Source organism: Gadus chalcogrammus, chromosome 15, assembly GCF_026213295.1.
Source record: "Gadus chalcogrammus isolate NIFS_2021 chromosome 15, NIFS_Gcha_1.0, whole genome shotgun sequence".
Lineage (NCBI taxonomy): Eukaryota > Metazoa > Chordata > Actinopteri > Gadiformes > Gadidae > Gadus > Gadus chalcogrammus.
In genome coordinates, this window is record NC_079426.1 from 16,724,076 (window position 1) to 16,737,620 (window position 13,545).

At 43.2% G+C, this 13,545-nt stretch overlaps 1 protein-coding gene across 4 annotated transcripts; it reads right to left on the minus strand.

The window, feature by feature from the left end:
- Positions 1-583: 583 nt before the first annotated feature.
- LOC130404150 (uncharacterized) lies at positions 584-13,446 on the minus strand. 4 transcript variants are annotated; one of them, XM_056608773.1, is made up of 12 exons: positions 11,417-11,946; positions 8,887-9,586; positions 5,599-5,749; positions 5,125-5,344; positions 4,754-5,015; positions 4,488-4,665; positions 4,291-4,367; positions 4,023-4,203; positions 2,931-3,123; positions 2,718-2,815; positions 2,428-2,578; positions 584-2,133 (listed from the first exon to the last, which is right to left on the minus strand). In XM_056608773.1, the coding sequence occupies exons 2-11, from the start codon at positions 9,274-9,276 to the stop codon at positions 2,475-2,477; spliced, it is 1,854 nt and encodes a 617-aa protein (XP_056464748.1). In that variant the 5' UTR covers positions 9,277-9,586; positions 11,417-11,946; the 3' UTR covers positions 584-2,133; positions 2,428-2,474. The 4 variants fall into 4 exon arrangements, with proteins under 4 accessions (XP_056464748.1, XP_056464750.1, XP_056464747.1 ...); XM_056608775.1 differs by lacking the exon at positions 11,417-11,946 and adding an exon at positions 12,884-13,446 and having other exon boundaries at positions 1,510-2,133; positions 2,439-2,578; positions 8,887-9,082; XM_056608772.1 differs by having other exon boundaries at positions 1,510-2,133; positions 2,439-2,578.
- Positions 13,447-13,545: the final 99 nt, after the last annotated feature.

A 13,545-nucleotide genomic window follows, 5' to 3' on the forward strand; every position in this document is an offset into this window, starting at 1 on the left:
TTTGTTTAGTTTTCTTGGTCTGATTGTTACTTTTTTTGTTTTTTTTTGCGGGGGGGCAGGGGTTTCCTGAGTTCAGGACATATTGACTATACCCCCCCCCCCCCCCATCCCCCTCAGTAACCTCCTTTACTTCCCTCACAACCTCCTCAACTTCTGTTCTGATGCGTTGGGATTCTTCTTTTGTTTTTTTGACCTTCCTTTGTTATTCTGTGTCCGGAAGAATATTACTTAGGTTTTTGTTTTGTTGGATTTGAGAAAAAAAATGTTTTTTTATTTTTTTTAGGTTTCCCATGTATTTATCAGCCAGGAAACGTAATCAGCCACTAAGGGAATCAGCTGTTAGCTGAGCGATGAGCAGCCTGTAGTTTGGCCCACTTGTCACCTTCTGGCCTAGGGGTCCCTGAATGTAACATAAAGACGTTGGCCGTAGTTTGTGACTTCCAGTGATGGGGGAACGTGATCTGGTCTATGGAATGAGTTGCCCTTTCCAACCAAAAAATAATAATAGAAAAAACTGCTCAAATAAATGCCAACTGCTGTCAGTAGTTAGTTTGATATTGTATGTTGATCGATAGTCAACTCAAGTAACAATTGCTGTTGTGATTTATCGGGCTCGTTTGAATTGAACTTCAGTACATTGAGCGTTTAGTTAGCATCTCCTACCTAAAGGTTTGTAAATTCCCAATTCTTTGCAGCGTCAGCTAGCCAGGCAATCAGGCTCGAAAGGTTTCGGAGACGAAAAAAACAAAAAACATGAGAACATGATCTCTTACTGACTCAGGAAAAGGACAAATCTGTCTTAATCAGAAAGATTGAAAAGTAGAAGAAGAAAAAAATAATCAATTTTAAATCAAGACAATTGCTTTTGCATCCCTCCATGTTCTTGTTTTTCTTTCATCGTGGTATTTTTTTATATATCAAACGTATGTTTTTGGTGTTGAAGGTTTTTTGCGGTCCTGTTTAGATTTGTATTGCCTTGTTGAATGTTATTGTAACCATTGTCTTACGTGTACCCCTCTCCCTTATAGTTTCTGTTATACTTTCTGGGCTAAATCAATCCAACAGGCCGCATGGGCCCACGGCGAGGCGCTCAACCTTTCATCCCTTTACACCCGTTGATGTTAGCAAGACAAAGACTGCTAGCAGAGTGTTTGGTTCTTAGTGTGAGTATTTGTATTTGTTTCTTGTTAAAAACGTGAACATATGGCATACTGTGCAGTTCAAACAATAAATAATAATTCAAAAAAATACACACCGCACCCAACAGGGGCTCTGTGCGAAAAAAAGTGCGTCCCGTTATATTTTGTGTGACCAATAAAGCATATATCATTTGGATCCTATTGAAAACTTGCATTAATAAAATGGTGTTGTGCCGTCATCTGTACATACTGGAGGTTTATGTTGCAGTGCTATCAACCTCGTGCCAGCTTCAATATTCCGGGAGGGCGTCCAGTCTCACATGGAGATCCACAACCAAGTCTTAATCAACCAATCAGCATAGAACATCGTATTTATGCAATTTAATGTCACGTGAGTTGCGATCCGAACTAAGCCTCCGACCTGATAACAACCAGCGTCTGGGTGGAGCAGCAGTGACAGCTGTTGGTTGACAGTTCTGGAGAACCGTGTTGTAAGTCCTAGCAAAGGCAATAATAACCATGGGAGCCTATTGTATTATCTCCAGTTTTACCTCCAGATATAAGTCTGCCACCAGCCTGACGATGGCGTCTTGGCTCTGAACACAATTCTGTCTGCCAATCAGGGAGTCCCAGTGGGTGGCGTGGATGATGACATCGGACAGTACGGTTTGACATTTCTAAATACAATCATGTTTATAAGGCTTTGGCTTTTTGAGAATTTGTTTTATTTGAAGAAAACTGATATAAACTCAGACCAGTTTCTAGCAGGTGTCTGGATGATCCAGAGCTCACTGGTAGTAGTATGCAATCTGAAAACAAATTCGACAATACAACAATACAAGGCCAGTACAAATCTGTAAAGTCTAAAAGCAGTCAAACACTGTTCTTTAGGAGATACTGCAAGTGGCCTATCGCCATGTAGGCCCCGTTGGAGTTGGCATCACCATGGCAGTGCAGGTCAGCTGGTGCTGCACGGCCCCCAATTGGTCGACAGCTACACACAGAAAGCAAATAAACATGATTTCAACATTATACAATAACCTTATAGAATACTCTACATAATGACCTCAATGCTAGTGTCTTAACATGTAGTAATACATCAACCATACTACGACATCCTTTCATACTAGCGCGGTACATACGTTAACCCTTTATTCAAATTGCTGTATCGAAGATTTCCGTTTCGTTGTCTTTGGCGACAAGCAGTAATTGTTCCAAGATATACGCACAGTGTTGCCCCCGGCAGTTTTTAACTTTCATAATACTGTAAAGGTAAAGGCTCAATCACCATTGTATTACCAAAATTGGTCCCACGTCGTCCTCCGCGTACTGGGCCTATGCGTGGTCAGGGACGGGGATGGACTTCAACTCGTCAACAAATGGTGTTGGATTCTCAACCACCTCCTCAAAGACAAGCTTGAGCAGTGCATCCACATAGTCTGTAAAGTTTCTATTGGTCACTTTGTGTCTCATTACTTCACTGAATCCTTATTTTTACGTTACATTATAAAATTATTGAAATTATTTGGGGGTTTTATTCTTATTCTTACAATAAAACATTAATGATTTACAACTCACTGTAAGTGGGGTCTGTTTTGAGGACAGCTGGCCCGGGATGTGTTCCAGCTTGCTTGCGTTCCGCATTTTCATTGTAGTGCATGATCGCCAAGTACAACCTACAATAATTGAATGTCAAAAGACAATGATCAATTTGATTTGGCCTTTAGACTTAAGAGCCACTAATCAGCAACTTTGGTACAAGATGTTTCACAATCCATTCAGAAGTATTACCTGCACAACAGTCCCATGAAAGGGAGATCCACCTTCTGGGGTGCGAAACTCTGGATGAGGCTGTGGAAGGCCTCCAGGAAGGAGGTCTGGTTGTGCTGACTCATCTGCACCACATCACAGAAGACCGCTTCGTTGTGGAGTATCTTATCCACTTTGACCACAGAACCAAAACAAAAGAGATACTGGAAGTGTTCTTCAGGTTTTTTGTGATCATTGTTTAACATTTTGAGGAAAGGAAAAATGGGTACATTTAGAATAGATTTTTGTTAATATTTTGATGAGATGGAGAAAGACGGCGATATATATATCCATCTCTCCCTCTCTAACACACACGCTGCACGATTATTGCCAAAATGATTATCACGATTATTTTGATCAATATTGATATCACAATTATTTACCACGATTATTCATTGAAAAAAAATTGTTCGAATTTCTACCACCCCCTAGCGGTAGGAGCCACACACTGTGCTCAGCGGCAAATTGACGCCAGGCCACGGCCCCCCCCTTTTTCAGGCTTCCGCTGTGTGCAGGATGGACTCACGCAGTCGCAGACAGGTGTACAGGGAGCACTTGGTTTGCTTTGCAGCGGAGGTAGAGCGTATACTGCATGGGCGGGGCTCGTTTCTTTTTTGGTTTTCCTTTTTTTGCGGATGCATTGTTAAAAACAAATATCGCGAGAACACTACATGTCATCGTGGGACGCCAATATGGTCATCGCGATAAAAATTCGATATATTGTGCAGCCCTACTGATATACCTCTGGCTCTATTAATGAGCCAATGGTTTTGGGTGATCCGATAACAATCCAATCGATCCAATTTGCAAGCCTAAATTTGATTACATGTACCGCTTATTCAGATTACAGCCATAGTTCGACTATGCTCCTCAATTAGACAACTGCAATTGTCTGAGCATACATAGCAGTGAGAAGATCGTTCTTTATTGGAAACAGGACAGCTTCTGAAAAGAGGCATCCCCTCTCGGTGTTGGATTACCGCCCTGCAATGTGTGCCCGCAATGTTACCCCAGTTATTGACTTGGAACTATGTGTGAAGGGGGCTCAACAAATCATTTCGGACAAACATGTACCTTTCTCCAAGACCCACACGTCATGTAACTGTGGGATCTTGCGTTCCATCAGATGATTCAGAATCTGTGGCTGACGCTCAGTTACCATGTAGTCCACCTCTACACCGTTCTGCTCCAGAAGGTCAAGGCTTTGTTTCATTCCCTCCATCTCCATGTGGTCATTACCGCCTACTTCATTGCTCTGGTGGTGGGAACACAGAATTGCAAAGATATGAACAAACATACTGAATATTTTGCAAGCCTAACAAAAAGATGATGCGTCACGCACCTTGACCAGCTGGACGTCTATTATGGTGTTGCTCTCCATGTGCATAAGACTATAGGTGCTGATCTTTGTACTGTGCCCTTAAAGAAAAGGACCGATCAAGGTGGGTTTGCAGAGCTTTTAAATCAAAGCTCAATATATAAAGATGGATGCTCTTCAGAACAGACCAACGGCTCTATTTTATATGTGTTTTGGCTTACCTGGAGAGTCTGCTCGCATACCTCCACAGACTGTAACCTTTCCCTGCTGGTGTAGCTTCTGAAACAGAATCTGCTGTTCCTTTTTCCATTTGTGGACAACAGCCGGCTCCAGGAAACACTGAGTGTGCCTCCTGAAGGTGTCCTGGTTGAAGGTCTGAAGCTGCATGGCCTTGAAGATCTAGGATGACATGAAAAACGAGAAAAGTTGAGGAAAAGGCTCACTGATGATTCCAAATTGCACATGCTGAGAATGGTATTACCGGTACCCTGGCCAGTTTGAAGAAGGATGCACCAGTAAGATATGTGGCAGCTGAAAGCTGAAGGTTGCCGAGGGGGGTGCTTCCAACAATGGGCTGGCTCTGCCACCCTCTTGAGTAACGACAGTGTCTGCAATGCTGACTGAATGCCACGTAGGTCCCACGGCGTCGCCGCTGGACCTCACACTGTCCCCTGCACACCGGGCAGCTGTCGAACAGCTCTCTGAGGCAGCCTTCGAATACTATGTATTTTGCATTGTCATGCGTGGCCCTTAGTCCAAACCCAACACAACAGAAAGAACCACACAATTTTGCATTTGATTTCCAACAGTAATCTTAATCTATGCTGATAAATCATGTCGTACAAATACGGAACATACAAACTGTCTGGCTCCTCTTTCACAACAGAGTTGCCGGGGTTAGATGATGAGTCAAGGGGCTCCACTTTGAACTCTGTTATAGGGACTTCCACTTCCATCTCCATACAAAGTCTATTGCTCGGACTGAAAACTGGGGCTCCGATAGGGGAGGGAGACAGTGGGAGATCTCGGAAACCGGACATGGTTTCAGGGCCCACTCTGGGACAAGCCACCGTTGCCTCTGTTCATAGGATGAAAAGGAAAATAAATACATGAGTGTGCTCCAACATCACCCCAAGGGATAAGTGAACACGACATATGAAATCCACCAATAGAAAATAGAAACTAAACTACAAAATGCACTGTATTTCCTATAGTCCAGATATATTATAAATAGTTCAGTACATCACAGTATCTCCATGTACTGTGCCTCAAAATAAATCCACTTTTAATGTCTGTGTTATATAGCTTCGCCTCTCCATGGACGCCCTATACCTCTGTAAGGCTGTGTCCCATCCGAGACCCCGTGTGGAGAAACCCACGTCTGTGTACCCACGGAGACGGTGTGTGGGGGGTCAGTTTGGCATCCTGCATCGTGGAAACGGGCTTGAATGGTGTGGTGTCCGGTAACTGCGTCCGGTCGTGACTAGAGGCAAATTGAGTCTATGAATACAAATTTTGCAACTTATGCACAACACCTTACAACTCACCATGAGTGCCGGCTCCTGAAAATAACCTCAGGTGGGCAATGATTAAGGTGACCCATTCAATAGGTGCATTAAAAAAGACAGCAACAATTTGCTAGATGATTAACTCATACAGAGATCCTAAAGCACTTTGAGGCTGCCTTGTGCATGAAAAGTGCTATATAAATAAAGTTGCCTTGCCTTGCCTAAAGCAAGCTAGCATACATTCCAGTAGCTCGTTCTGCACCATCTTTGATGTGCCCTGGAACACTGTAGCATTTTTAGGAGCTGATCAAAAACTTCATCCAGTCTTAATCTCAGCCTCATCTTTGCTTCGCAAAGCTTACTCAAACACTCTGCAAAACTTCACACACTGGATTAGTCGGTTCTTGCTCACCTCATCATTGTGGCGACAAACAGCTAGCCTGCATCCCTTATCCAGTTGAGTGGCAATGGTCACCCTCCCAATAGCCGCAAAACTCAAGCAGCTGTCAATGTGGATTTTTGACAGCTCATGCTTCTTTATTTTCCTAGACAGATTATGCATATCTGTCACACCTTTCGATACCCAAGCAGTGCTGTCTGCCGTGCGGCCGTCGGGGTGGAAGATTAGGCAGGGGTTGCAGAAGCAAGCATTAGCTTCTTCACAGCCAGCTAGCCAGTTTTTTCTCACGTATCATGTTGGTGGAAATCCACGGGTGAATGCAATCCCCACCCTTGTAGAAGCCTGTTTAATTTTTAATTTTGGTCTTGGAGGTCCTGATTGTATTAATGACAATTTTTCTGAATTTGATCGCAGGCTAAAAGGAACTGCTTTCAAAGAGACAACGGAATTGCATTTTACCCTCGCCATCTTGAAGGTAGTAAGTTACTTGATTGAAGATACCCCCTCCCTTTCCCCAGAACACTGATTGTTGCTGTGTTACTCAACTAATGTTGCTGTGATGGAATTCGTTAGAGAATAATCCCTCTTTCTCATCGTTGGTAGTGCATCCCGCCTATGTCCGCCTCTCCAACTCACCACACTGCACCTCACAAATCCTTAGCGGCGGGGCGGAACTTCTGGCCTTCATGTGAAGGGAAATGCAAACGGACCTGGCAGGAAGTTCAGGAGAGGATAACTCGCTTTTGGGTAGATATGACCCTTTTAAAGTGCGTATTGGAAGTTAGATACTGCAGTGAAGAATCATATAGGAAAAAAATTTGAATAAACGATTTTTTAGTTTTTATTAATAAATCTACACTACAAGTGGCATCTTGAGCCGTTTTTGTGATACAATTTTACTTCCGCATCTCAAACGCTAGTTTTCGAGCGTGACGTAGGAATTGGTAGACGGACGTTCTAATCATCATAGACTACATAGGCAACATAACAACAATGGATAACAGTTTCGGACCACTTCCGTACAATTTTGAGCCAGCTAGCCGTGAGGGAGAACAGCAACCACCTAATAGGGGGAGACATCATGGCAATAGGAGGGAGATAGAGTTGTGGTGTCAGGAGAATCAGTGGAGAATTGGGCAGGTGTCTTGGTGAGTGACTGGCATTAGCTTGAGTTAATATTAGCTAATGACAGCAAATTATGGCCACGTTTCAATATTTAACAGGCATAACTTTACTAGTACTTGATTATATATGAATCTACAGGATGTATAACTCCACACTATCTCATACATAACTACTACTGGAGGGATGGCGGACGGACGGGTGGGCGAGCGAGAGAGAGTGCGCGATCAAACTGAAAGAAACGAGCGAAGTTAACCTCACATTTCATTTTGATAGGTGCTTGTGTGGGAAATGCCAGCCAATGAGCTCAGCTGAGGAGAGCATGTGTTGCAGGGAGGTGGATCCCTTCTGGGCTCTAGTGGAGACGCTAAACCCCAGACCAGACGTAACATGCCTGACTCTGCATCCAGGCTTTGAGGGATGCTGTCTGAACCCCTTTGTGCTCCAGGTAGCATACTTGGCCTTCAAACAGGAGCATGGCCCTCTGCAGGCCAGTACACACGAGTATGTTCAGTTGTCCACATTCCTTAAGAAAATAACTATAAAAAGATCCTAGTTTACCAAGTAAATAGAGCTCAAGTCACAAATTCTGGGGTTTTGAAACCTGCTGAACCCCAGAATTTGTGACTTGTTTTATATGTTAAATGGACTTTACCAATTTTATATAACTGAAAACATTAAACATTTAAATACATTAATTGGTAGCAATATCAGAACTCAATTGATTTTTTTTCTATTGTAATTTACCTTATTAATACCATTAACAATATCACCCTTTTTGATGATGATGACTAAGTTTAACTGTCGATATTGTTTCCCGGCAGTATCGTTACACCGCATACAGGCAGGTTGTCCGCTGGGCCTATGGAATTCTTGGCAGGCACATCAGGAAGCCCTTACCTGCATGCATTGTGTCTGCCATCAGACGGCAGTTTCCAGAGGAACATGGGGTTTATAAACGGGTAACTGTGGGCACCCAGTGCAACTTAATGTAAACATTCAATGAAAAATAAACATTCAATTTCTAGTCTTTTTTACACGTAGTAAGTTTCAATAACTCCATACCATTACATATCGACATTCAAGGAGCAAAGATGAGACGTCGCTGTGTGGTGAGAACTGATAGAAAATCGTAAACAATAACAATCGCCGGTGGGGAGAAGCCATTTTTCCATTGACTGGAAGCCTGCTTTATTTATTGTAGGTTACAAAAAATAAAGAAAATGGCGGCATTGTTGTTGTTATCGATTTTCTATCAGTTCTCACCACACAACGACGTCTCATCTTTGCTGCTTGAATGTCGGTATGTAATGGTATGGAGTTATTGAAACTTACTACGTGTAAAAAAGACTAGAAATTGAATGTTTATTTTTAAGCCTCGAAAGTTGCACTGGGTGCCTTTAATGACGATGATTTCATAAAAGTTTCATAAAATAGGATGCTGTTGCTAGCTAACATGTTAGCATGTTTACAGTATAAACTGATGGATTTTACAAGACAGCAAAGCTGCTTTACAATAAAATATACTGACCATAAGTCATTATGTTGACTAATGTAGGAAGTTAATAAACGTCAGAAAACAAAACTTACAGTGCACAGTTTACGTTTCCGAATCGTTGAATCTCTGACCGGTCCGTGATCTTCACTGCCGCCGGTGGCTGAGCCCGAAGCTGCGGCTGCAGCGGCATGAATTGAGGGAACCACACCGGCTTTCAGCCTCACTCGTTTCTCGCTCCGAAAACCCATCTTGAACTCCATCATGTCCCCGGAAACATAGTCCTCTGGTCTAAAGTGAGCCGCGCAAATGTACGTGTATTTAGTGACAGAGGTGAAAAAAAAGTCCTTTCTCTTCACCTGTACAAAATGCACCCAGGCTCGAAAGCCTGCTCCATTCTTTCTTCGATCGGGGAAACCGTGAAATCGGAGATGGTCGGACAGGAGGTTAGAGTTGGAACAACCCCCACAGATACAAATCCTCATCTCGTCGATTAGAAAAACCCAAAAACCACAAGGGGGGGGAAATACAAGACCGCTCACCGCGGTAACTACTCACAACTACGCATAGAGCTGAGGCAGCAACAGCGACCGCGTCTACCAATTCCTACGTAATATGACGCGTTTGACGTGTCACATGGTTTTTGAAGCCTTGCTCAAAATAGTCACTTTAAAACTGGAATTTTTGCCGATATACGTTTTTAAACTGATAAAATCCTGCATTTTAATTTCAAAGGGCAATTTTCAGAGAATGTTATGTATAAATATTTTTAAAAACATTAACTTCCAATACGCACTTTAAAGGTTGGGTACGCGATTTGCGAAACGCCAGCAGATTTTGAAAATACACAACTCAAATGGTCCTACCCCCTCCCCTTCAACGCTGACTCTGACTCCACCCATTCCAAGTACCTGGACGCGCAATCATGCACGAGCGCGAACAGAGATGCGCGAGAGCGAGCCAGGCTAGCGTAGGTTTTCGTTTAACAACATGGCACTACATTCAGCTGTAAATTGCACCCAGTACCGCGGGAAGTAGGGGTTTTGGGGGTGCTGCAACACCCCCTGTCCGAGGCCCTGTCTTATCACAGAAAACGATCATTTCTAAAAACCAAAGTGGAGATTTCTGAAAACGCCGGTTATGTGTTGTCGTATCAACGGGGAGAAACGGGATTTTAGTTTCTGAAGCGTCACATTATGCACCAGGAAATGCTTAACGTCATGTGAGCATCCGCTGTACCGTATTGGTCCGAATATAAACACAAACCCCATTGTAATACGACCTATATTTGGAAAAAAGATTTGAAGACCAGATCTTGATTTCATGAATAAATAAATTGTATTAATTGAAATAATATACGAAAATAAAAAGGCATAGAATAAAACACTGCATTGCCACTAAACAGTAGTGCAAATAGGCCGTACTGATGTGTACACCAAAGACTTCCTGACACTCCTCTGCCCCGCTGTGTTCGCTCTGGCTGTGGTCGCTCCGAACTGTTTCGGCCCGTGGCAAAGCGAGTCATCCTCGCTGCTGTCCAAGGCATGTTGAGACGCAGCATTTATTTAATGCTCATATGTCCTAGTGCTGAAAAAAGGTTATATGAAAAAGTGTGAGGGTAGCGGTGGTGCGCTAAACTTGTTCTGTGAGCAGCTGGATGTGAACCATGGTGTGAAGGAAGTGAACACAACGATCGATGTTCGACTGTGCGCGCATGCACTGGTGTAATTGAGCTGCGCTGCTATCTATCTTTTTTATCAATGTGACGAGTTGCGAGTCTAGTGCAGGCCGGGTTTTTTTTTTCCAGCACCCCCTGCTGAGAATACGTTCTCGCGGCTATGGTTGCACCAGATGTTATAAACATTAAACGGTCACATAAATCAATACTATTTTTAGAAAATGTATGTTTGTTTCATATAATTGTATTGGAAGTCCTGGTTTTCACTAGGGTTGCCGCGGTGTGGACATTTTCACACCGAGTAATACACTCGTCTCAACACCGGTATTACCGAGTATAAACGGTATAAACTTTGAAACTAGGTCAACCGCCACACAAGCATCGGTTTTTAGACCCTTCTCGTCCTTCAGTTGCCGCCAACGTTCAAAAGCAGCGCCTAGGATTATTCTTGATTTCAGTTTTTCTCTTTCAGCGTTTTTATTATCAATTACTCTCTGAAAAAGAGTTTTCCTTCTCTTTGCTGGTGGTGGTGGTGGTGGTGGTGGTGGTGGGGATTGTGGCGTCTTGTCTGCCATGGAAATTGTCTTCTACTGCTAGGTCCAAATGTGGATTAACTAGTTCCAGTAGATACCGCAGGATAAAAACAAACAGGAGCTTGCTCTGGGTCACGAGCTCTGGGTCACGAGTACTGCACGAAGGGGTCGCGCGCGGGGCGCGGGGGAGGGGGAGTGCAGTACGACCGTTTGATTGACGTACTTACTGTCCAATGAAACTCGGTGGCAATGGATATGATTGGCTGGAGTTTTTCGAGCCCTGCACGTTCCACAGATGATTGACAAGTTTAATTTTCATGTCAGTACTTCTAACTCAGTGGCTGTAAGCGGGTTATGATAAGGATTTCAAGTAATTTTGCAAAAATGGCCAAAAAAGCAAATCACCTATGCAACCTTTAACTTAGCGGACTTTATACATAGATAGGAACCCTATATCACCCACCCGGTCAGGGAAAGAAGCTAAAATACTTAATATGACCCCTTTAATGATCAGAAAGTAACATAGTATTTGACTGCACGCCCCCCTGTACCATTTCTGGAGATTAAACCTGACGTTTTTTACTTCAAGCTAGACCTCATGAGGAAAAGCGTTATGTTTGTTAAATTAGATAATCCCTGAGGATTTTGAGGATTTTATAGAGTTGAGCTGCTAATGCTCAATGAACAAGAAAACTCTCTTCACGCTGAAGTTAACGTTTCCGCTCAAGAGCGTCCGTCGAAATCATGTCTGCGGAGTACCATGGGATACGATCAATGTCCCAGGCGGTGTAATCGATGTATTTATGACCACTTAGTTCTAAAAACAAAAACAGTAGGTTTCTTCTTCGTGTTGTGCAATTCCGGAAGTGTAAACGCGTCTCCCGCCCCCACAGGACAAAGGAGGAAATACACCAACAACGCGTCAAACATGTTCTTTTGGCAAACATGTACCTTTCTCCAAGAGCCACACGTCATGGAACTGTGGGATCTTGCGTTCAATCAGATAATTCTAACTTTGCTTCCTCATTGCTGACGAGTGGAGTTTGCGAGGCAGACACATTAGAACAACAAGCGACCAAAACATACTACGATATTACCAGCGATCTATCTAGCGGCATTCTGACTCCGGTGTTACACCGAAAGGTGTGACCCCAGGGGGCGCTGTTGCACATTTTCTGCAACGTGCACGTGTGGATTATAACAAAAACGTAAATAAATCATAAAATCTCCCCCCACCGGTGAGTCTTTCTTTTCTTGATACTAATATTAATTCTAAACAGCGTTTTACACAGTAGCCTATAATACGAAATGCTCAAAGGTAAATCAGCGCAATTTAACACTGACTGTAGATTTGTATGGGTAAAGAAGCAACGGTGAAGGACCGTACTAAACGCCCTATCCCTTGCAAGGGTCTGTAAAATACTAATCAAATCAATCAAATGCATTAATTAAGCATCTTTAATAAAAAGGTAATTGGTTGGGGAGATCTTGTGTTTTATGTATGTTTTTGTCATGCCTGTCTACGCTTCAAACTCGTGCATATTGCAGAAAATATGCAACTGCGTCCCCTGGGGTCACACTTTTCGGTGGGTCGCAGAATTTGGTGTAGCGCTACCAAGGTAGAACGCCTTAACGTCACTTGCTGCGTTTTGCCTTTGTAAAAGGTTGGAATTTGTAGTTACTGCAAATTTAACAGTGTTTTCTCTGAAACGGGACACAGTTGAGCCACGAAACTTTGACACAACACGGGATATGTTTCTAAGTCCATTACCAGTCTTGACCAAATATGTAGTTACTGCGTTTTCCCTTTGTACGGCAGATCAGTGTGTGTTCTCAGTAGCCGCTAGCCTGCTAATAGAGTCGAGTCAGAAAGAGTCTGACCTCCAGGCAAATGCGTTTAGAAGACGTTGCTGTCTGTTCGTTGTCATCATTTGGAATGATAAATGTCGACGGAATTGCGGTTTTCACAAGCGCGGGTCTCTTCACTCCTAAGGGGTTGGGTTCGAAGTCTTCCGGCTTGAAATGTAGACTGCACACCGTCTGATTTTTCAGTGCTTCAATGGCTGTGTCCTCTCCAAACTTCGGGTTATTGATAGCCCCTTAGCCACAACTCCAACTCTTTGGGTAATCTATGAAAATGTACTGTGTATTTTCCTAGTCCTGGCTGGGCATCCCGGTACCATGCAATTGCACGACAATTCGAAAGATACGCAAATTGTGTGAAATGATTTGCAGGTAGGGTAGATTGGACTCATTGGAGCTCGACTCTAGAATCCTTGATTGATAGATTGATGGGCGGAGTTCAACCATTGAGTTCAACAGTGGGAGTGGCCTGCGGAGCTGAGCATTGCAGGGGATTATGGTTTACAATCCACAATCCCTAATAAATCATTTATTGCCTTATCTCGTTCAAAAAAGCACCACATTTAAAATGTCACTTTTCGACTACATATAGGATACTTTCAATACATATTTATGTCTCCACTGGTGGAATGCAGACTCCGGTATCCCCATGCATTAAATTGTAATGTGTTGTCCCTGAA